The 25491-nt window shown below is 38.4% G+C and overlaps 1 protein-coding gene across 1 annotated transcript in view; it reads right to left on the minus strand.

Moving 5' to 3' along the window:
* The window catches only part of LOC113240311 (dynein heavy chain 6, axonemal), a 75775-nt gene that overhangs the window by 45221 nt on the left and 5063 nt on the right, over window positions 1–25491 (minus strand). The window contains exons 9-32 of the mRNA XM_026477588.1: window positions 23981–24129; window positions 22877–23005; window positions 22576–22682; window positions 22334–22484; window positions 21128–21337; window positions 20386–20598; window positions 19695–19841; window positions 17128–17304; window positions 16548–16802; window positions 16000–16146; window positions 15032–15285; window positions 12979–13097; window positions 11703–11876; window positions 11316–11475; window positions 9821–9966; window positions 8621–8772; window positions 6906–7098; window positions 5869–6008; window positions 5391–5576; window positions 3996–4151; window positions 3259–3486; window positions 2734–2954; window positions 814–1025; window positions 349–499 (exon numbers count right to left, since the gene is read on the minus strand). Of these exons, the coding sequence (XP_026333373.1) occupies window positions 349–499; window positions 814–1025; window positions 2734–2954; window positions 3259–3486; window positions 3996–4151; window positions 5391–5576; window positions 5869–6008; window positions 6906–7098; window positions 8621–8772; window positions 9821–9966; window positions 11316–11475; window positions 11703–11876; window positions 12979–13097; window positions 15032–15285; window positions 16000–16146; window positions 16548–16802; window positions 17128–17304; window positions 19695–19841; window positions 20386–20598; window positions 21128–21337; window positions 22334–22484; window positions 22576–22682; window positions 22877–23005; window positions 23981–24129 (4177 nt within the window). The remainder of the gene's footprint in view (window positions 1–348; window positions 500–813; window positions 1026–2733; window positions 2955–3258; window positions 3487–3995; window positions 4152–5390; window positions 5577–5868; window positions 6009–6905; window positions 7099–8620; window positions 8773–9820; window positions 9967–11315; window positions 11476–11702; window positions 11877–12978; window positions 13098–15031; window positions 15286–15999; window positions 16147–16547; window positions 16803–17127; window positions 17305–19694; window positions 19842–20385; window positions 20599–21127; window positions 21338–22333; window positions 22485–22575; window positions 22683–22876; window positions 23006–23980; window positions 24130–25491) is intronic.

Raw genomic sequence — 25491 nt, forward strand, 5'->3', positions numbered from 1 at the left:
ATTGCAATAAAACGGCAATTTCATACTTTAACCCCTAATATTAAATATGTAATTTTGGAATTTTCATCCCTTACAGCAAAGCTCAAGTTAAACTGGTCAATTTGAAGTGAAACAATTGACGACACCCGTTAATTGTTTCGAATTCGGGCTGACCAGTCGGAGCGCAGTTGTCACAGTAATAATATGACAGAATAGTTTTCAAACAAATTAAATGACATTTCGTCTCTTTTTTTGGTTATATACTCGATGCTGGTTTATGACTTAAAAATCTAACAAACATTTTGTAAAACCAAATTAAGTGCCACCGAGTGTGAAGTATATTTTTCTTTATACATATGTATAATTTACGTGCAAGACGAAACAGCAAGTGTAGGTAGGTAACACACCTGAGTACGGGTACTGCTGGTTTGAGCTGAGAAGTTAAGGACTACTGGGATGTATAAGCCGGTTTTAGACATTTTGTTGAGTATTTCAGCTGCGATTACAGTCTTGCCGACACCTAGAAACATCATTATTTTGTTACTAAGTTACGTTACCTGTTTACCATTTCTGCCTTTAACTTCCTCCGTGGCCGAACGGTTACCATGCCGGACTGCCACGCAGAGGTCCCAGGTTCGATTCCCGGGCCGGGAGAAATGTTTGTACAGCTTACATTTATTTCTCTCGTGAGTTTGGGTGTAATTTGTGGTTGTCTATATGTGTGTCCATGGCACCCGCGACACAGGGTTTCCCTAGTGCGGGGCTATGTTGAGTGTGTGCGTTATTTATTTCCATTTGGCCGTGGAAAAAGAAAGAAAATGGTAGTGCACGTACCCGTGTTTCCAGTAAACATGACAGGTTTGTTGACGCCGAGAAGTTTCTCGAACATATATCCATAACGCACCGTGTCGATAGTAGGCACAAGGGTTTCAAAGAAGGGTTTGTTACAGTCGTATACGAATTCAGGAATTATCTCCGCCCATGTTTTCAATTTGCGACTTTTCGTGTCCATGTACATGTCAAAAAAGTTAAAGCCAGTCGGGTAGCTGAAAGCAGTTGTGCTCCTTGTGAAAGAGTTCGTCCAGGAAAGTACTGCCACATTACCTATTTCTGCCGCTCAGCAGTGTGAGCATCACTGCATTTCGTTTTTGAACGGTAAGAGTGGTAGCGAAAGTACAGGCACATGAGACTTATAACTCACGGTGACGGGTGCAATGGCAGTGCCTCTCACATCTTTGCGATCATGGATCATACTTGTTCATTCCGAATATGGTATAATAAAAAAAAAACAATGGGCAATCGGACAATATCGTTATTTATTGACTTAAAATTACAAGTCCTTAGTATTTCACAAAAATATTGATTGAATGACTGTTTTATTACGGAAACATTGTTACAGTTAGAAATAAATCAAAACAGTCAATCAATCAATATTTTTGTGAAAATTATTTCACAAAAATATTGATTGATTGACTGTTTTGATTTTTAAATGACTTGTAATTTTAAATCAATCTGAAAATTTATATATTTTTAATCTGTTTGCGAACATCAAAAACACCAAGCGATGTCATAGGTAGGGAACCAAAGAACGTTAACTTACTCACTATTCGCATGTTGCCTTGTTTTTTCTTAGTTTAATCACTTTTTAAGTAAAAGCAAAAAAAATTTGGATTGAGGACAGTAGTCAATGAATACGTAAAATTCTCCCAAGTGGCAACTTTTTGTTTTAATTACATTTTAACGATTTATTTAAATATTTTTATTTATAAAATTTTAATCCATTATGGTATAATTTTAAATACTTTCTGAAAAGTTTTACCGTAATGAGTTGAAGAGTTTTATATACCTACTTTTAAACTTTCGCGTTACATTGTGTATTAACATTTGGAAACGGGAATAAACGCAGTTTATTTAACGCTATTCCCGTTTCCCGAAAAGCTTTATTTAAATAATAAATAAGAACAGTATTTTTTATATTATTTTTATCCATTATGATTACTGTTAAATACTTTTAGCAGAAGTAGAGCTCGTCATAAAAGAGTTTGTCCAGGGAAGTGTTGCCACCTTACCTATTTCTGTCGCCAATTAGTAATGTCAGTATTACTGTGTTCCGGTTTTGACGAGTAAGGGTGCTGGTGAAATTACATGCACATAGGACTTGTCAACTTATGTCTCAGGGTTTTTTTTTTTTTTTTTTTTTTTTTTTATGACATTAAGTAACGGGACGAACAAGTCGTGTGCCTGATGGTAAGCTACACGCCTGCCCATAACAGTTGCAGTGCCACCAAGAGCTTTAAATTACAAAGATCTTGGGGGCACTGCCACTGCGCCCGTCACCCTGAGACATAAGTTGACAAGTCTCATGTGCCTGTAATTTCACCAGCACCCTTACCCTTCACAACCGGAACACAGTAATGTGACCATTACTGCTTGGCGGCAGAAATAGGTAAGGTGGCAGTACTTCCCTGGACGAGCTCTTTCACAAGGAGCTCTACTGCTACTCATCGGACAGTTGCAGCGCCCCTAACATTTTTGCGATTTAAATCTCTGAGTGGTACTGCAACTGTTATGGTTAGGCGTGTAGCATACCATCAGGCGCAAGACTTGTTCGTCCCGTCATTTATTATAAAAAATAAACTTTTTGAAAAGTCGTCCGATGCCCTTTTCAACAAACAAAAAATGATACATATATAACGTAATCACGTGTCATGTTTATGTCTAACCTCAGATGTGATCAAACTTGGGTAAACTTACTATTCAGCTTCCTCGTACTCTTCGAACTGTCTCTTAATGACCTCTTCGTAAGGCTTACGATTTTGTTCAAATATATTGCCGCCGATGCACCATACGTAACAGAATATAAAGCAATGCGCGATGTAGGTCTTAATAGCTTGCTTGTCTGGAAACTTGTCACCTGGCTCTTGAAGTAGGGCTTGAAGAAGATGGCACAGTGCATTGACTTTGCTTATGTCCACCTATATTTAAAAAAAATATAATAAAGTTTATGTGAATGTATTATTTTACGTCAAAAACAAATAATTGTGAAATTGCTTACAAATATTTATGAACTTTCGCCTAAAATGGAAATTTCGTACAAATTTTCATCAGGCAACAAGATTAACCTCGTTTACACGGATCCTCCTTATGAGTAAAAAGAATAGGTAAGAATAGGCCAAAAGCTACTGGATTGCGAGAACGAGTATGGAAAACAGAACAAGTGCTTGTAGCTAACATGGTCCAGAATCGAAATAATCTTTGCTTTCTCCATAATATATCAACCTGTTTAATTCCAACTTGACACTTGGTATTGACGTGCTGCACACCCACGGCAGCCATCTTGAAGAGTTCGTAAAGAAATTCTGAATTCTCTTGGTTGAACAGGTTTTTCTCCATGCACTCGTCGAGCCAGGTGCGCACGTAGGGAAGGTAGCCCAGTTCATCAGGGTCGATGTATACCATGCCACAACGCGACACAGTTGCTGGTGACGCTTGAGCCAAATCCGCCACCTTTCGTTAAAATAACAGAGGTACCAGTCACAACCAATAACAAAAAACAGTTTGATTAACCCCAGTTACATAGTCTTTGGTGCTCATGAAATAAAGAACATAATATATTTCGACTTTTTGGCCTTCTACGTAAAGTATCATATGTCGAAATTGCCAAGTTTACAGAGGAGCGTTTTAAAGTTCTCCGTTTTATATGGCAAAGCTCGTTACTCACATAGAGTGATCATCTAACAAAATCATCTATGTTGATATGAATAGATGAATAGATCATCATAGATCATCTAACCGATATCTAGGATTTTATAATACTCTTATGTGGTTAACGAGCTTTGCCGAATAAAACTGATAAAGGCTAAACTCACGTGTTATGCTTATTTCAGTGAACGCAGAACTTTAAAAGGTTCCCCTATAAACTTGACAATTTCGACATACGATACTTTTACTTAAAGTAAAGCATTCCACAAAATATTACTAAGGAAATTCCTTAAAGGGATTATAGAAAGTAGTACCTCAAACACCATATGCACGTAGGGTGTGAGCTTGATCCTCTCGGAGTTGGAGAGGCAGAGCATCTTGTTGTCGTCCAGAACAGTATTCATGTTTTCGATCCAAACAGCATCCACCGGGCCGTCGCAGATCAACCACTGGTGGTCTGCTTTCTCACACTGTATGGAATATTGTTATACGTCATATAATCACTTGGACCATTTTATTTCGTTCGTAATAAAAATCAAACAATCTAATAGACTGTTATAATTATTAATTCAAAGATCGAATACTTAGAAAAAATTCCTTCGGTCCGGCCGGATTTCAACCGACGTCGTCTAGCTAACCGTGCCAGAAGACGTCGTTAGAACGTCGACGTTTGCTAGAAGACGTCGGTTCGGATCAAATTGAAGAAATTTTTTCTAGTAATTGTACAAAAAAAATTGGATATCAATTCAATAAAAATTTAAATCTAATAGACTGCTTTACAATTAGAATTTAGGCAGTTTGTTTTATAAAAAAACATGAAAATAGATCGAAATGTATTTTATAAATGGATTTTAACATAATTTAAAGATTTTAAAGTAATATTGTACAAAAAAAAATTGAATGCGAGTTGCACCACTTTTGCGCTGATAGCGTCAATTATAATTACTATACGTAATATGTGCATAATATTTCTTTTTTTTTTATTGAAGGATTTATTATGTGACTTATAATAGCATAATATGTTTTTTATTGACCTATTATGTCCCACTGCTGGGCAAAGGTCTCCTCCAAAACCCTCCATTGCTCCCTGTTTTTGGTGAGCTCCCACCACTCTCACACCAATCAAGATCGTCCCGCCAACGCCTTCACGGCCATCCCCCCGGGGAACCCAAGGAGTGACGACGTTCGCCCACTTCACAGGTTGCATCCGGCTAACGTGGCCCGCCCAATCCCATTTGAGCCTGGCTGTTTTGCTCCCCACATCCGCAATGCCGGTCATCGAACGCAGCATTGTATCGCGTACTCGGTCAATATGCTTAAAGCCCAGAATGCTGCGTTCTATCCAATAAATAATTAACCACATTGAAATAAAAACTATTATACTCTCCGTCACATATTGAGAGGGAACGTCTCTGTTGGGTGCTTTGACTACAATGACATGTATGACGTCACACTTAAAACCTAAATTGCCGGTCACAGTTGGTGCCACATAGTACACAGGCTAAAAAACTACAATTTCAAAACTGTTTATTTCAGAATGTCGATAAAATATCGTATTAACTCCTTGCATTATTTAGGTGTCGCCTCTCTTTCACTATCACAGCGGCAGATGTTTGCACATCACTTATCATACGAGTGTGCAAACACGGCTGTCACAGATAAACAGGCACTTGGGATGGGGTGCGTTTTGAAATTTGCAAGAGCCTTACCTGGACAGCTGTCCGCAAGCAAAGTGGCAATATTCCGTCATGCCACTCGAGAGTCTGTAAGTTCACTTCTCCATACAGCTCGCCGATAGTAAGGCTCTTCGGGTTCATTGTGTACATGTGTACAGGTTGATTCGTCGGTCCTGGTACTTCCAGCTCGTAGAGACGGGCGTATGTACCGCCTAATACCTGAATTATGATTGAAATAATACATCACTTTCATTTTAACTGCCTCCGTGGCGAACGGTTACCATTCTGGTCTGCCACGCCGAGGTCCAGGGTTCGATTCCCGGGCCGGGAGAAATGGTTGTATGACCTAAGTTTGTTTATCTCGTGAGTTTGCATGTAATTTGTTGTTATCTGTGTGTGTGTGCCCATGGCACCCGATAGGATTTCCCTAGTATTGGGCTATAAGTGTGTGCGTTAAAAAAAAACTATTTTGTAAAGACCAAAAAAAACTTCAATTTGTTATACTACTCACATGTAAAACAACAGTCTTCCCGCCGCCGGTGGGCCCCACGAGCATGACACCCCATCGCACAATCATGGTTTCATGGAGTTGAATCACTTTGCGAATCTGACAACTTTCTATTTGGAGTTTCTTTTCTAGTAGTATAAATTCTGAAACAAAATATAATGTAAAAATAACGTGCCAGATAACCACACCAATTGCCCGATCTTTGTTCCCACCAGGGGGTATAGCTGGTAATGACTAGTGGAACAGGGCTCTCAATTTAAGGAATACCTGTACTATGAGTACCAGACGAATTCACTATGGGGCACTTCCCAGAACACTCAGGCCTGATCCAATTCCGAAAAGTTCATTTCCCAACTTTGTCCTATCGGGAATCGAATCCTGGACCTCCTCGTCCAGTGCCCACAATACAAATCGTCAGGCGTTAGATGGTCCATGGAATAATAAATAATAAAATAATGATAAAAATAATAACGAGACAGTCTTAAAATAAGACTGTGCCTGTCTTAAGATTTTTTTTATGATACCAAGTAAAGGGACGAACAAGTCGTGCATCTGGTGGTAAGCGCGGTTAGTAAGACGTTGGTTCGAATCCAGCCGGATGAAAGGATTTTTCTAAGTGTTCGGTCTTTGTGTTGATAATGATAGAAATAATAATTAGGAAAATAGTTACAATTTGATTTAACAGAGAATGTCAATGATTGCGGCTGTGCAGTAATTCAAAAGTTACAATGTGGTGAAACCTCTTCACATCTGCCTGTTTGTATTTAAGGCATCACAATTACTGTCAATTTTATTAAATATCACCGCCACTTGTTACCCCTACATAACCAAGTAACATTACCAGCAGTAGGAGAGGAAAAATTTCTGTTACGTACCAGATAACTTAAGCTCACATTTTGCACCAAGTTGCTAGCTGATTAATAGTTCAAAAACACTACATTTGTGTTTAAAATATATCCTTGAATATAAAGGGTGTCCAAAGGAAAGTAAACCCGAAGTGGACATATAACTTTGATGGAAATTTTGAAAACCCAACTTACTAATAGAGTCTTCCATAACTTTGTAATCTCTGACCGGGAGATCAACGCCTGGAAAGAGATCAGAAAGGATACCGCCGAAGAGGATGGCGTCAGCAGCGAGGAACTTCGGCAAATTGCTGTCGTTAAGTGCACAGAGCAGCGTCTTTTCCTCGTGCTGATCGGGGCTCGCACGCTTTAGCGCTCCTGCCATGACCTGGGAACCGCGCAAGTTTATGCGTGAAAATTGCAATGCACAACGTGCACTACAAACGAAATTACATCATCATCAGCCTATCACGGTCCACTGCTGGACATAGGCCTTTCCTAATGCGTCCTCAGCTCGTTGCACCCAACTGCTGCCAGCAGCCTTTTGCAAATCGCCACTCCATCTGGCCAGAGGGCTACTAATGTGCTGTGCACGAGAGCAATGATGGGCAGAGATGGGCAGTGGGTGAAAATCAACCCGTAAAGTTTTAACCGGGTTCTACCCAAAGCGCCGGATTTTAACCCATTTCTGCCTAAAATAGTGAGTGGAAACCCATTACATGCGTATAATAATACGGAAAATAGGTGAAATTCCATACTTATTAGCAATTCCGATATAAAAAGAAACATTTTTAGACAAAAAAGAAGCAACCCCACACAATACACGCTTTGTAATCCTATAGATTCTCAATACGACCTAATATTTTTTTGCAACAATATGTTTCAGTGCGATTTTCAAGCAAATCGATTCAATAGAAAGGCAAACTAATTGAGCAAAAGCAAGCATTTTGTAATAATATCGTTATATTTTAATATTGATCAAAACTCGATTTTCAAATATTTAGTTGCAAATAGTTTTTGCCTTCGATTTCGGGTATTAATAGGATTTAACCCGATTTAAACCCGGACGCTTGCCCATCTCTTATTACAAGCTAATGCAGTAGGAACTAGTGCTATGGATGCTAGTTTCAAATATCAAGTGATTTTTTTCTGGTCATTATTTTTTCTTAAACATAAAATAGACACTAGTCTACTAGTTGACCTAGGTCAAGTATTAAAAGCTTCATTTTATAATAATTTACAAAGTAATTTTTTTAAGAGTGACGAGACAAACAAGTCGTGCGCCAGGTGGTAAGCGACACGCCTATACAATTACAGTGCCCCAAAAAGCTTTCAAACATCTGAGTGGCACATACACAGTGGCAAGATTCATGTGCATATAGTTTCACCAGCACCCTTACCATTCAAAACCGGAACCTAATAAAGATCACATTACTGCTTGGCGGTAGAAATAGGTAAGGTGGCAGTAGTTCCCTGGACGAGCTCTTAGAAGGTGCTCTAGTGCTACTAAAATGTTGTGTTAAAAATAAAATACTCAGTCACGTTCTACCCTCTCATATACTTCGTGTTTTTTTAACATTAGAAATAAAGTAAACAAAGAAGTAAGGTTTGTAAACTTTTTTCTTCAGAATAATAAGAATGATTGTCATTTTTCTAGTTCTACTACTACATAAGCATTAAAGAAAGAATTGTGAATAGCCTGCAGTCACTATTTGTTGGTTTTTTATTATAGATTCTCCATTTTCTGATATCTCTTCTCTCGCTTAAGCCTCAATATTTACAATTAATTAAATATATTTCAATTTTTTTTTTAATTTGTATTAAGTCTATATTTTGAGTTTTTGAGCAAAATAGTCCTCATATACAAGAAGCTCTACTACTACTACTTAGTAAAGTATTTGGCCTTTTACCAGCACGCTTTTGACGGCTCGCATGCCAAAATCGTAGTGGTCTTGCTTTGAAAGCTGTTCGCTGGACAACTTGTACATCTGCACCATTTTCTTGGCTAGCTTTCTCGAGGACTCGAACCCCTCCGAGTATAGAATCACCTCCGCAATGAGCGCTTTTCATGAAATTGTAAAATATATATATATATATCTATATTTTAGGAATTTATATACATTGGTTGAAACAGAGTGCTATAAAACAATAAGCCCGCCTGTTGTCTTTTGTTTGTTTTTGTATTTTTCTTATGTGAAAAAACTATTTATATTGTATTGTTACAGGCTAAACTGGCTCTTAAGAAAGTTAAAAGGAATATCCTTATAGTGATAGCCTAAAGGTGGTTTTCCACCAGCGAGGCAAGACGAGACGAGACGAGAATTGAAATTTCGCCGGCCTATTTCCACCAAAAATCGCCATTAATAGCTCCCGTGAGCTCTCGCTGTGATTGTGAATAATAAAGATTCGGTGCTGTTTAGTCCATCTAGCAATAAATACGCGGCTAAAGTAACATGTCCCGTAAATTATTAATATTAAATATGTTAACGGAAGAAGAATCAGATGAAACTATCTTTTTTAAAATCTCAAATCGTATATACCCCACAATCTCGCGATTGATCTCGCGAGCACTTGTGAGATCGCGCGAGCTCGTGCGAAGATCGCGTTTCAGTTGCAGAGTACATTACGCTGTGTAGGCAGCATTACGGTTCAATATTACATCCACAAATATTTCAATTCTCGTCTCGCCCATGCTCGTCAATCCAGTCAAAATTTTGTCATACAAATTTTAAACCTCGTCTCGCCTCGTCGTTGGAAAACCATCTTAATGGTTTGACCTACCCCCTCTCAAGCAAAGGGCGTGGGTTCGAAGCCGGGCTTGCACCTCGTGAGTTTTTTGGAATTTATGTGCGAAATTTAATTTGGAATTTACCATGATCTTGCCGGCGAAGGAAAACTGCACACATCTGCAAAGCAATATAATGTGATGTGTGTGGAGTTCCCAATCCACATTAGGCCTGCGTGTGAACTACAACCCAAACCTTCTTCACTGTGAGAGGAGGCCAGTGCTAGGCAGTGGAACCATTATATAGGCTAATAATTATTATAGTCGATTGCTGACCTTGCTTAATACTAAAAATATGTTAACACTACAAATAGGGAAGTAATACCATAATCAGGCACCATCATAGAAATAGGCCTGAAGAGCGCCTTTAAATTGTCAGGCAGCTCTGTTCGGCCCGCGTAACCTGGATTCATTGTGATGAATGCTGCACAGGTTCTTACTAGTTTTATTTCTCGTCCTTCGAACATAAACCTGAAAATCATAATTAATAAGCTTTGTTTGGAGTATAAATATTAGACAACATCACATATAGGTATGTTGCTCTCAATCAAATTCGAAAAAACGGAAATCGGAAACAACGACGTTACCACAAACACCTAGACCCGATACAATATAGAAAAGTCTACATTTATCTGGCCAGGGATCGAACCTGGGGCCTCTGAGATAGTGACACTATGAAAACCGGTGTGCAAGCCGCTCGATTACGGAGGTCGTCAAAAAAGTATAACATTTGGTTTGGTTGCCCTTCAAACATATAGGACTGTGAAAACAGCGTCATCGTACTAAACACTGCACGTGTATTTCGGATGCCAAAACCAATAAAGATGTTACCAATAGGTGCTTATGAGTTACGGGTATTCGAATTAAATTTATTGATACTTAAGACTATCGGCGTATTATTGAATTATTCCCGTCATCATCCACCTTCTCACTAAAGATGACGAGACTGCGCCGCCGCTTGTTATTCCAGTTACATGCATAAAGTAAAAAGTAAAAAAAAAGTAAGTTAAATGAGAAAACTGAATTAAGCAAACACTATTTTTCTTCGAATATTATAAAATTTGAGTATGAAAGTCTATAGTCGAATGTATCCAGGGGTTAATAAAAGTACTTTCTTTTTTTTATTAAGCGATGATGTGATATGGTGTGGTATGGTAGGGTCTAAGAAGTGCCCACTCACTTTAGCCCCAAACTGTACCTTTCGAATCGATTTCTTAGCCGTACGAAGGATTTCATGCAAATGAGTGTTATGTCAATGACATAAGAATGGAGTGTGTACCGGATAATCTAGTTGACCTAAGGCCGAAAACTGTAACTTAGGCTCTATAGAGTCGTTGCTAATAAATCTGGTTTATTCCACAAATCCTCACTTGTGGAGATCCTACAATTTTATTCCAACAATCACTACTAACAGTAGTCTTGCTTTGCAGTGGAAATTGGTGAAAAAAAAACCCAAGACATTGTTTTACCTATCATATTAAATTTTTAGATTAAAAATTTCCCCATCTAGTGGGGATTAGTCGGATAAACACAAATCTTAGCCTTTTTCTCCACAGCGCGTCCACGTTGAAGACGCATACGCATAGTCACATAGTAATTTTAACTACTTGCACACCTTACTACCACCTGCTGTGAGAAGGTAGATGGCGGGGAAATTATTAATATTTCGCGTAAGCATCCGAAACAGTAATCGTGTTAAAATTAATAATCAAGTTAAAATTAATGATGTTGTGGAGCCTATTGGTTGACAATCGTATTCTAAGACTCACACAATACCTTACAGATGTTATGGCAATGAGTAATAGAAGCGAATGAGTAACCTGGACAACTTGGCGACTTTCGCGTTTCTGATGGTAATAAGTTGTTGAGCTATAACAGAAAGAACTTCGATGTCGATGCGATTGAACTCATCGAAACAACACCAGGCTCCAGAAGTCGCAAGCCCAGAGAAGAATCGACCCATCATCTTGTAGTCAAGGCCTATGGGAAATAAAAAAGAAAAAGCTTGTCATCTTTACACAGCCATTTCATCAATTTTGCGTTAACGCCGTAGTTAACCATATTGGCAAGGGTCAATGGCACGTCAATTTTGACACTTAAGGTTTAATTCAACTCTAAGCCGCTTACGACAACAACGGTCCGAAGCCCAAAGTGTCAAGCTTGATGGGCTTTCGACACTACCTTTTTTTAATATTAAGTGACAATACCTTCGGAACAATTAAAGACCACGCACTGGATAGCTAGAGACTTAGCCAAGTCTTTAGTGGTTTCAGTCTTGCCTGTGCCTGCGGGACCGGCTGGAGCGCCACCCAGGTCTAGCTGCAGAGCTCCCATTAAGCATAAGTAACATCGATCCGTCAATGGAGTTATCACCAGTACACCTTGAAAAAAAAACAGGTGAAGTGGTGATTAAAAAAAAACCATCTAAAAGAATAACAACAACTAATAACAAATTAATGACAACTAAATGGAGTAAGACTGGACATTAGGGTGCGTACTACGTGTGCCCCCCGTGTGTGTCTGTGCACTCGCGGAGTTTTTCCTGTTAAAATAGACAGGAGTTTATTTTAAATTATTTTAACAGGACTGCTTTGAAACCTCAGGAGAGCGTAGCGAGGGTTTGTATGCCACGAGACGTAAAACAACTTTGCTGCCGAGCGAAACTTTTAACTTCACTATAGATGAAAGAAAAAACTGACTATAACAAATCACTTTTAATAAACAAAATTAGTTGTCGTTGTCAATTTAATGTCAACAATAATAAGAATAAAATATACTCACGGATTTATATTACATGAATAATGTACGACAAATTGCGTAGTTGAACACGTCATTATGGTTTTTTTTCAACGGAAGAAAAAGTTAGGCTTTACTCTCACTGGTGCAGAGTCGAAGCGTCTCGACGCATCATGTTTTTCGCCTATAGCATATTGACCTCTATTCTCCCATAAATAAGGTACAAATTTGTGTTATGTATGTGTTGTGCAAATATGGAGTAAAACGTCGACGTCGACGTATTGTTGCAGTCGAGCGGCGTCGCCGCGCGTTACTTCAGCGCTGTGAGGCGTCAGCCGCCGATCACACTGTGATCCGGACGCACTAATACTAATGTGAGCGTCGAAAAACATGACGCGACGCTTCGACTCTGCTCTGCACTTCTATTCAACGTCACGTTCGAATTTCAAAAACATTTGCGCGCACATTTGTAATGAGACGAGCTAGTGAGGCGAAATGAATATTTATTTACTTCCACTTGTCCGATCGATTTGAAATTTGTTACACTATGAAAATCCAATGACGTGACCTTGATCCGTTGCTGTAACCGGACAGTCAGCAGACTGTCTAACTCCTCAACTACTTACAGCAGTTTGGTCTTCTTAAATTGGTCTCGAAAAGATTGAATTGAATGAAGTTATGTTAGAATTTTGTATCAGTTTTTTTTTTTAATTTTAGTGTTATATCAAAAATTATGGATCACAGTACCTCCAGCACCAAGGTACTCGTGGCCGTAAATGTACATCGCGCTGGACATTCGAGCTACACAGTTTTCTATATCATCTTCCCAGTAGTAGCGAATCATTTTGAGCCACTCAAAGTCGTTTCTAAAAAAATGTAATAAGTACAATGTAGTAATATATATTAACATAAAACAACATTCGCACTCCTCGTGGAAAAATAGCAAAAGTGGAGTTAGGTCAAACATGTTTATTGCTCCATTAGATACAGAAAAATATAACACATCCTCTCGAATTCTTGTAACTTTATCCACAATATTAGTCGATAAAATTACAAGAATTGGAAAGGATGTGGGTTATATTTTTCTGTAAGTCCACTTATGTCATTCTTCCATGAGGGATGCGATTATATGTAATTCATGTATTTCAAAATGTACACAATATGTGAAGTGATTCAGACCCAGATGAAAACACGTAGACGCCCACTGTACATACATTATAACGAAAATACCTCATTCGAATTTAGCGCTAAATCCAAATGACCATAGGGTTAAATGTTTTATTGAATGTCAGGATGTTTCACCACCATGATATTTTTTTTTTTTGCGAAATTACTCCACTAGTTTGTTATAATTAGTAATACAAAGACCGAACACTTCAAAAAAATTCCTTCGATCCGGCCGGATTCGAACCGACGTCTTCTAGCAAACCGTGGCAACTAGGCTATGCTAACGACTATTTAGCCGTAGCGCCATCTATGAAAGTATTTCGTCATAAAGTTACCAGCAGTAGCCCTGCTATATATGATGATTATAACAGACCATAAGGTTACCAGAAAATTCAAACAAAACTGAGAGCATACTTGCTCTGGTCGGAAGTATGCAATATATTTAGTACATTGGGCATTTAGCGCTGTTTTTCCATTAACAGTAGTTTGCTAAGGAAGATAAAATAATGTGCTCAGGCCTCTGTTTGGGCGTCCTTACTAGTGTAGGGCGTCATGTTTACCGACGTCATTGTCGAGGATTTTTTCATTAATGCGAAAAAAGGTGGTTTGACTGCGTAGAGTGCGAGAGGGCTCAAATATAAGGGATAGGTTGGACTCCGATCTACTTGCTAGAGTTACCGAACTTCACGTCCTGGGAGGTCTTGGCAAGGGTCGTGTAATATGTAACCCTTCACTCATATAATTTATTTTTTGTCTACATTTTTTGTACTAACAATAGAACTTAACTGCCTCTGTGGCCGAACGGTTACCATGCCGGACTGCCACGCAGAGGTCCCAGGTTCGATTCCCGGGGCGGGAGAAATTTATAAAAATATTTGTATGGCCTACATTTATTTCTCTCGTGAGTTTGGGTGTAATTTGTGTCTATGTGTGTCCATGGCACCCGCGACACAGGGTGTCCCTAGTGCAGGGCTATGTCGAGTGTGTGCGTTGTGATTATTGTTATTATTAAAAAAAAATACCGAAGCCGAAGGCAGAGGGCATTAATGACGCGAGGTTTTTAATTTTTACCACCCGTGCTACATACAATGTTTTTGCGAGAAAACACATAGATACAACGATAATTTATTTCTTGTATAAATAAACATCGCTTTACAAGACAACATTTACGGATTTTGCAAATGATAGGTTTTTTAGCAGACTACCAGTTATTCTTCCATAGATATTAACAATTCGGTCTAAATTGTTATAAAAGGTACAGACGCAATCAGCCACAACGTATTAGATATGAAATAAATAATTTCCAAATTCTAAAAATACTACACAATTTGAATTCACGAAATAAATAATTTAAAGCATAAAAATGTTTTGCTTAATCTTGACGTAAAAATCCATAGGGCGATAATATAATGAAAAAACCCGTATGCATAATTTAGGACATTACGATCAACTTTACCTGCATGTCATGACACTGTTTACGAGCAAGTGTGATGAAAATTACTTTTATTTTTATTTATTATTTACAGAGTAATCGTAATTTTTTTTACGATTGCTTTGTAGTGCTCTACTCTGATGTTTGTTATATAAAATCTACTACGCTAAACTGAAAATTAAATTAAAATATTGTACTTACGCTCGCCTAACTTTCCCCGATACCATGTTCGTAATGGTGTCTCTGGCGTGGACATCGACTGTAATAAGCGCACACAGGACCTTCCGGAACAGGGAAGTCAAATTCTCACGGGTTAATGCAGCTAGATCATTTAGATCAGCAATACATTTCTTCTCGTATGCTAACATTCCTAAATCGATACGCAACGTGCTGTCGTAGTTCAATATTTCATGCACTCCTTTTGCCCACATTATTTGAGACACAGTTAAAACAACCTACAAACAGGAAACGCCATGACAGGTGGGAATTTGAAAAAAATTTACTTCATAACATTAGCTTACAATCAACTTAAAACACACGACGAAATACGGATAATTCTGAATATTTGTGAATATCAAGTTCTTAGGTTGGAGAATGACACATAGAGACACAGAACGATTGGAGGCAGTTGGAGGGAAAGAAAGACCAATAAGGAGGTGTTAAGAATAGTGAATGCAAGAAGCTTATTAAAGACAATAGAGAACCGAAGGTGGAAAATGTTTGGTCATCTGATGCGACACGACAGTTTTCTTAGAAACATAATAGAAGGAAAGATCGTAGGAAAGAGAGGCAGAGGAAGACCGAAACGAAGTTATTTAGATGAGATAAAGGAATAAGTTAATGTCGTGTCGTATCAGGAAATCGAGGCTAAAGCGCTAAACAGAGATGATTGGAGATTACTCCACCGACAAGAGCCTAGCTCTTAAATAAGGTTTCCGTGACTATTACTCATAGGAAATGAAACTATTTTTCGGATTTTAATCGCGTATATTTGTTTTTTGAAACTAACCAATTTTTCGAGCCTTATACAGGTCCTATGTCAGTCAACACTGGCCATGGTGCCCTATACGAGATTTAAATCCGAAAAACAGTTTCATTTTCTATGATATTGAATGTCAATATAATTCTAAATTTAAAAGATTTGATAGATTGAGTACGTCTCCATGTACCTGATTCGGATGCAATTTGACCCATTCGACGCGCGGGCGCATTTCATAGTCCTTTAACGAGGCTTTCATGCATCTCTTAACTGATGCAAACATGGCTTCTTCTACCTTGCCGAGCCAGTCTTCTACGTTACCTCTGGCTTTCAGTCCCTGGTACATAATAGTTTTATCAGTAATTTTCAAAAGGTTACATATTAAAAGACTTATTTGTTTCGGAAAAATGTTACACTGGCTTGGCTACCATTAATAAACCCTATTGGATATTCTGTAAGGTACAGGTGATAAAGACCTATCAATAACTGTCTCCGTGGCAGAACGGTCACTATTCCGGACTGCCACGTAGAGGTCCCAGGTTCGATTCCCGGGCCGGGACAAATATCTGTATGACCTATATTTATTTCTCTCGAGAGTTTGGGTGTAATTTGTGGTTCTCTATGTGTGTGTCCATGGCACCCGCGTCACAGGGTTTCCCTAGTGCGGCTATGTTGAGTATATGCGTTATTTGAAATAAATTGACGGTGGTGACATTGTCAAAGTCTCGAATTATATACCTTTCCCAAATTAATCCTCTCCCCTTCGGGAGAGAGCATTGCTATGATGTCAGTGGTCAGGTCTTCTGCCTTAGCGGTCTTCGCCATACGAGCCTGAAGTGCGTCTCTCGTGTTGAAAGACATCTCGCGTTCGATCATAGTGCCATCTTCCTGCATAACCATTTCTGTGTCGGGCATTTTGACGCCAAACTCGAGTTTTGCAATCGCGTCAAAGCATTTGCGTAGATGTGGTTGTACTGCGTGAGGGTTGCGCGTCTACAACGTCGACAATTTATAAGTTCGTTACAGAGGAGCAGAGCTCGTTGAAGAGAAATTAGGATAAGAATGACTTATTGCGTTGCCGCCGACACACACGAGCTTAGAACTACTATACAACAAATACGAACACAGAAAAGTAATTTATATACAAATGCACAAGTTAAACGCACTGTAATAATGAAAATAAATGTAAGTGGGACATGCTCAGCTTTTAGCAACGGACAGAAAATCCGACCTAGTAGCATTGGTTTTTAGCAAGCTGTATAAAAATTAAATGCTCTGATGCAGTAGACTATGGAAAAAAGGTGTTCTCGAAATTCACCTGAGCGAGTATCTCCAGTAATTCGTCGTTCGACAAGAAAAAGAATCTCGGGAACGCAACGCGCTTCGTTTCCAAGTAAGCCTCGAGGCATTTCATGATTTGGTCCAGCATTTCATTATTCCGTACAAACTCTTCGTATAAGTTCGGCTGTGTGGCTGCTGGCATAGCCAGTGGGACCTAGGAAAGGGTCACTTAGGTAATTTTTAAATTTATTTTTTTCTTCTACACTTTTTTATGATACCCAATGACGCGATGCACCTGATGATCAGCGACACGCCTGTTCAAAACAGTTGCAGTGCCATTCAGAGCTTCAAAACAGAAAGATCTGAGGGGCACTGCTATTGCGCCCGTCACCCTGAAATGCCTGTAACTTCATCAACACTCTTACCCTTCAAAACGGGGACGCAGTAAAGCGCACATCACTGCTTGGCGGCAGAAATAGATAATGTGGCTTCTCTGGACGACCTCTTTCACAAGGAGTTCTACCACTACAAAACTTTCTCGAAAGGTTCAATATTCGTCAAATTTCTTGTTATATAAATCTAAATGATTCCTTATACATCCTGCTGCCTATCACAGTCATCTACGGTTGCAGCTTTATAGGTTGCCACGACATGAAAGCCTAATATGGTTGAGAACTTCATATAATAAATTTCATGGGTGTGTAACGGAAGATATAACAACAAATAATATATTTTCACTTTGTATAATAAACCTTTAGTATAACAAATATTAGATATAATGATTAGGTGACATAATGTACAAACGGTATAAGTACTACTAGTATTATGTATTAAATAATATAACACAACATTTCATTTTACGAATAGTTGAAGCGCTTAACGAAATAAATTAGCAAATATACCTAAAAGAGAAACATGACAATTCTTTATTTATTTTTATTCGTGAGTGGTTTTAATACAATATATTTATTAAAACTTTAAGCAGAATATGTAATTGCATATACTAACCTAACCAAAACCCACAGGAGGAGGTCGAACCAAGTAGCAAATGCAAACAAATTCGGTTCTGGCAGACGCCTGCCGCTGCCGCGACACGCTCACAGCGCTCGCTCGGCTCGTGCAGCTTTGTCATATACTAACCTAACCTAAACCCACAAGAGGGGATCGAATCAACTAGCAAATGCAAACAAATTCGGTTCTGGTAGTGGTCGGCCGCTGCCGCGGTGTGCTCGCTGCGCTCGCACAGCTGTGCAGCTTTGTCATTTACTAACCTAACCTAAATCAATTCGGTTCTGGCAGTCGCCGGCCACTATCGCAGCACGCTCGCTGCGCTCGCTCGGCTCATGCAGCTTTGTCATATGCTAACCTAATCTAAACCCACAAGAGGGGGGTCGAATCAACTAGCAAATGCAAAACAAATTCGGTCTATTCACCATTGCACCTAAACACCACTGGAATGTATATTATATTCAGTGAATGCTATATCTTAGTGTTTATATAAAATGAACTTTATGCCATCGGTATATTAGATTGAAGTGACCTTTTATATGATGCAAGAATATGTCAAATGTCTGTATACCATAAATTAATTATATCTGTTGCGCGTTATATCGAGTAAAAATATGTCATTTGTTTGTTATACAGCGTGTCCCAAAATTCAACGATAAGCGGGCGCTGGAGGGTGGACATGCGCATAACTACTTGAGGAAAAATAAGAAAAAAAAATCTATCTCATTTTTTTTTTCAATTACGATAAAAAAATTGTTATTCTTCGAAAATTTACTCTTACTGCTTTATTGTTATTCAACAAAGGGCATCTATCTATCTCTTTCTAACGTATATCTCTTGCTATCTTTCTCTCTCTCATTTCTAAATTGATCGACTACGCACATGTGCCATTCTAAGAAATTGCATCAAATAATCTTTTTTCGGCACATAGTGAAAGTGATTATTATGAATAAGAACAATAATCAAGAAATTTAGTCTTTCTTAGAAATGGTACCAATATTTTTTTGCGCCTAGTTCTCTTAAAGTATTATACCATTTTGGAATCTTGGTTAGTTGCGTCAATTTTTAAAAATACTTGCCGCAGTGGTGTCCGTACTTTTTTTTACAAAACGATGAGTGAAAGTCGACTGCAGGTAAAAATACTTCAAAATTTCAAGGAAAAAAAATATTTTGATGGATTTTTTTGTAAAATTGCAGGCATTTTGGGAATTTTAAGAGTTGTGGTAGACAGCAGTACTACTTAGGTGGCCGTTAAAATAAAAACATCAGAAATATCTGAAAAATTGTGGTCGTGGTGATTTAAAATATCATTAAAGGAGTAAATTTTCGAAGAATAACAATTTTTTTATCGTAATTTAAAAAAAAATCATATAAATTTTTTTTCTTATTTTTCCTCAAGTAGTTATGCGCAGGTCCACCCTCCAGCGCCCGCTTATCGTTGAATTTTGGGACACGCTGTATATTACGAACCGCACCCGAATTTCATATTGTTTTAAGCAATATTGATAATAAGATAGACGAGTACACATAATAGCGAGGAGCGTTTACTGCTTTTGGATTGAAGTACTAAATAATGTAAAATAATGTATATTATACCTTAGCGACTTTTCGCATAATATCCTTCCAGGATTTGTCAACAAGAGTGAACAATCTCGTTTCATTGGGCAATTGCCTCTGAATATCAGGTGCCGAAAATATGACTTCCAAATACATCCAAGTTTGTTGACACTGTGACCACTCCTCCTGCGGATTAAATAATTGTAATGTATGTATGAATGATTGGCATTCACCAATATGTTATCAAATAAGTTTGTAAGTACAAACTAAATGCATATTCGGGACTATAAATGAAATGTTAATTTATAGTCCCGAATATGTAACAAATAACATTAAATAATTACAGATATTGAGTTGTAGGGGCCACAACTGTGCTATAGTAATGACGTCTATCTAATAGCGGTTTCAAACGGCGATTTTTAGCAGCGATGCAGTAGCGATGCAGTCGCTAATCGTCTACCTTTACCCACGCGCGCGATTTTAAGCAAAAGCTTAGATGGATGAGTTAAATAAGAAAACAGTTAATCGGTAAGCATACAAGCTAGATGTAGAGGCTGTGTATCTCTTAAGTTGTTGTATGTTGTCAAATGTCTAAGTAGACTAAATATTCGTTAAACACTAAAATAATTGTCTATTTATGTCCACAAGTAGTAAAAAAAGAAAGAGTGAGTAAGAGAGGTGAAAATTAATTGTAGAATAGTATGACATCGACGTTTTATGGTCATATTACCAGAGTTTTTGAGAACAGGTCCAGATTCTTTGCCCATTCTTCAACTCTACTTTTGATTGGACCGCAGTTTCTAGAGCTGAGTATTGTGCTGATATGTATACAGCTCTCGTCGAGACTTGCTTGGATTTCTTCTAAACCACCCAGTACGAAAATGTCTCGAGAATCCTTATGCATAAGGACCGGGAATTCTAGTTGAGCCCATATTTCCTCCACCTGTCGAGAAAGATCGCTGTTAATGATGTCAAATTGGAGAAATTTGGTGAAATTACAAGCACATGGGACTTGTCAACTTATGTCTCCGGGTGACGGGTACAGTGGCAGTTAACATTAACATCATCGACTCATTTATACGTCTCACTGCTCGGTACGGGCCTCCTCTCCGGCGAGAGTCTTAATCTTTTTTTATACAATATCAAGAGACGGAACGAACAAGTCATGCGCCTGATGGTGCGCTATACACCTGTCTATAACAGTTGCAGTGCCACTTAAGAGTTTAAATCACAAAGATCTGGAAGGGCCAGTGGCAGTCCGCTGCGCTCGTCCCCTGAGACGTAAGTTGACAAGTCCCATGTGCTTGTAAGTTCAGCAGTACCCTTAACCCTTCAAAACCGGAACGCAGTAATGCTGACATTACTGCTTGGCGGCAGAAATAGGTAAGGTGGCTGTATTTCCCTGGACGAACTCTTTCACAAGGAGTTCTACTGCTACTACAAAAGCCTCTTATTCAGGTAAAAAGATAGACCTTTTTAAGTAACGCCTCGAGACCGGCTTCTGAACTGGCTTGCCCAGCAACTTCCATGAGCTCTTCGGCGTGCTGGAAGCACCCTAGATCCTCGTACATCTGTAGCGTCATTGTGATCTCCGGCGAGAACCGCGTCTTGAGTATTTCTTCAATTCGCACCCAGTGACGTGGACGGAGGGCAGAGTTGCGGAGGTAAGATATCACCGGTATCTAAAATATGATAATTCACATGTAGTAATCAACACTCACAAAGTGGTATGTATGATTTATCCATATGTGAACAAAAGCTTCTACAAAAACCAAATTTTCAATACAAGAGGTTTGCTACGGTTGGTCGGTGATACGATATTTCATAGGTTCCCAAAGCTTTTGGCTCACCGCCCACTTAGGCAACTGGGGGGCGGCAGGGACCTTGGGAATCTATGCCATATTTGAACATTACTAGGTACCACCTGGTACATCTATTAAACTACTTATTTTAATTCTTGTAGTGTTGTAGTGTATGGTTCGAATCGTTTTCTAATATTCTCACAGTGCCAGTGCTGTTTCATGCCATGCTAGACTCTTCTGCTCATCTTTCTATTTATAGCTAGACATTCTTTGTTCCCTCCAGTCGCGTAGAAATTTGGGAACTGGAAACACGCCGTTTTACACACGCCGTGCCTTACAATTCCACTACCAAAGAGGAGATTTGGTAGTTGACTTAGAGTCGACGGCTCAGCGGTGGCAATCGTTAGTTCAGGTACCTATCTGGAAAATAGGGAGGGTGCTGAACGTGCACCCGGGCTGCTCACCTAAGGCACTAGTCTTACAGAGAACCGGATGAAGTCCGTGCAAACAGGCTAATCTGGGGTTAGGACCTGAGAGCCCTTCTCGTATACCCTACTCTACTCTACCCTAAAGGGTCGGTAGGGAGAGTTTTGCCAAAACTGGCATACAAGTTTTAAATTTTCTTACATTACAAATTGTGTACGTCTAAAGCAATTTTAATAATTTAGAGTTATTAATTATACATGTTATAATGTATAGGAAGTAACTAAGTACATGTCAAGTAGTAAAAAAATATATATAATAAATTAATGTCATTTTCTAGGTCAAATCAATTATATATATAGTCAAATCTGAAGAGCTTTATGTGAAAAAAAAGTAGTAGATTGTGGAAATACGTGCTATGGTAGCAGGTAAACAAAATGTAAAGGACGTTACCTTCTCTTTAATAATGTCTATAGTCCTCTTACACTGTGGCACAATCTTATTAGGCGGCAAACCTTTGTCGAGTTGGTTGAACATTTTGCCGTAAGTAATTGTTGTGTTTTGTATTTCTTCTACATCCAATGTATTGAACGGCACCTCGTTCCTGTTTGATAAATGTTATTAATCTAAGTGTGCACGGAAATCATTATACGGATATCTGTAGTGTGTTAATGTAAAAAAGAAAATAAATTTACCAAGACTGGTACAAGTTGAGCCATTCTTTTGAATTCTTCCAAAGCATTTGCCTCAGTTTAACATCATTTATGGTTTCGTCGAGTTGTTCTAGACGTGCTGGTGGAATCTGCAGAACAAAATACTCAGCTTCAAATACTTTCATTACCAAGATAGAACATCGCAAAACAAGATTTAACGCAGGGTTTTAGGTGTATGTAAAAAATTGCAAATGTTTTATTCTTTTTCAATAGGCAAAATTTTTTACACATTTAGGGCGTCTTGTTCACTACTCGAGGAAGAAGAATAGATCTTTCAGTTCACCTTGAATATTTTCTGCCATTCGCGAATTTGCTTATCTCTTTGAGAACAAACTTGCAACTTCTCCATCAATGCGTCTAGCGTCTCCATTACTTTCTCCACGTCGGATTTTTCATCATATAGCCATTGTTGCTGAAATGTTTCCCAGTTAGGTAAATTATTAGACCTACGAAACGTCTACACAGATATTTCTCAAAATGGTCCATATTGACCCCAAGTGCGGATTCTAAATGGAATGGGGTCCATGGCAGCGAAAAAAAAATAGGTGTGCATGAGATGTAAATGGGGTCCAAAAGCGTGGATCCTGTATATTTTTAACTACCCTCCAGTTAAACCTATCTAGGTAATCAGCAGTACTGTAAAAGTTATCAAACAATTTTGAAGTTAAGGCTAGGTATTTCGACGTGAACCTTTAACATTTTAGGAGGTGAGGTGTACTGAGCCGGCCTCGCGTCCCGCGCGCTTAAAATTATTATGAATAAAATAAGAACAGGTGAAACAAAATTTGACATAGATTTATAACTATAGGGCTTCAGTTGAAAACCAAAATTTAGCAGATACGCTGTAGTAGTTACAGAAAAATATATCCATAGAAAAATTATGTGCAAAATTAGATATTCTGTTATAAAATAATTCACTTATACTTTTATTTTAGCCTGTTTTCAGGAATTTATATGATCGGGGAACATCCTATCGTGTAACGAATTAGCACTTTCTTTAGATAATATCCTTACGTGTATGGTATATTATTTATACAACCGTTCTTGAATAGTAAATTCCTAAACCATTTGATCAAGCAAAACGGCTTTTCTCGCTTTTCTTCCGGTGACTCACCTAACGAATTTGTAAAAATTCAAAGTCAGGGAGTCTACGAGCTAGAAAAGTTTTAGGACCTTTAATCTAGATGAAAGCTTGAAACTTAAAGCTCTAAACGTAAACATTTACGTTTAGAGCTTTAAGTTTAGTAGAGCGTTTAGTTTAATAAAAACACTTTGGACTACTTAAAGACAACTCGTTCTGTAGGCATAATTGCTACAAAGGTTCACACTGCCACGCTATGATTCAAATAATAATGAAATGAAATTAATGAATTAGGTACGTTCATACCCCGACTGCCTCTCTGAGAGCGTTGACATCAGTCATGAGTTCCATAATGTCTTTGCCGATCTGACTGGCAAACTGGCCGGCCAGCTTGCTGCGAGTTTCCAGTCGTGCGTCCACACTCGTTCTAAGATTGCCCAGTATTACGCTTAAACCTATATTGTGAAAATAATTTAATTTTAAAGTTGACTAACTATATCACCACAATAGTGTAATAGTGGAAATAAATAAAAAAGTAAATTTTATTAACTAACAGATATCTACAAAGGGATCGTCAATTTGTAACCTAAAGATTGTCAATATGTACTCAAATACAAAAATAGAGAAATACAACAGATTTCTAAACTAAAAAAATTCAGCTCTGCTTCGTAGGTTGCTCAAAAGTTTCATTATAAGCACAATAATAAACAAAAAAGACAGAGAGAGATTGGAGTCATTTGAAATGTGGTGCTGGAGGCGAATGGAAAAAATCAAATGGTTTGAAAAGAGACAAGTGAGGAAGTTTTGGAAAGGGTTGGAAGGAGTGAAATCTGTTGAATGCAAAGTAGAGGAGAAGGGGGAAAATGTTTGGACGAATTCGTCAGAGTGACAACTGAGGGGAGGACAGAAGGGGAAAGCGAGGAAGACCAAGAATGGCGTTTAGTGAACAAATAAAAAAGAAGATCAAAATGAACAGCTGTAGAGAGGTCAAAGAACTGACAATGAACCGTGAGGAGTGAAGGAGGCTACACCGACAAGAGTCTAGCTCTTACATAAGATGACGACTTTGTTGTTTCTTTATAATAACTGCCTCCGTGGCCGAACGATTACCATTACCACGCAGAGGACCCAGGTTCGATTCTCGGGCCGGGAGAAATATTTGTATGGCCTACATTTATTTCTCTCGTGAGTTTGGGTGTAGTTTGTGTGTGTCCATGGCACCCGCGACACAGGGTTACCCTAGTGCGGGGCTATGTTGTGTGCGTGAGTTATTATTATTATTATTATTGTAGTCTAAAATATTTAGGTACATTAACATCTTTGTCAAATCTGGTGCAATAAGTTCCGAGTTGGGGAGCCTGGAAGTCTAACACACAGATCTCCTGAACTAATTTAGATTCCAGTCTCCTATAGATTTTGTCGCTTTAGTTAATAAGATCTGCTTGTACCAAGTAATTGAAACAAAAATTAGCGAAGTGAATTTTTTTGTTTCTCTTTTATTACCTGTTTTGTATTGCAATATTTTTATTATTATAAAATTAATATTTATTAATAAGCAGTCGCTGGTAGTCGCTATGGGAAAAGAGCCATGTAAAAAACAATATCAGCAATAAGCACATAGAGAAGTCATAAGGTCTGCTGATTCGTTCCGTAGCTCGGTTGGGAGAACGGTTAGTCCCGGTCTGGCAAATAGTCGCTGATGCGAAACCAGCTATCGGGCTGGATCATAAAGGATTTTTTTGTGTTTGTTCGATCTTTACATCAATAATAACACAAAGAGCATTTTCACAAAAAAATACATGAATAACATTATGATA

Source organism: Hyposmocoma kahamanoa, unplaced genomic scaffold (assembly GCF_003589595.1).
Source record: "Hyposmocoma kahamanoa isolate Upper Pololo Valley unplaced genomic scaffold, ASM358959v1 100021, whole genome shotgun sequence".
Taxonomy (NCBI): Eukaryota; Metazoa; Arthropoda; class Insecta; order Lepidoptera; family Cosmopterigidae; genus Hyposmocoma; species Hyposmocoma kahamanoa.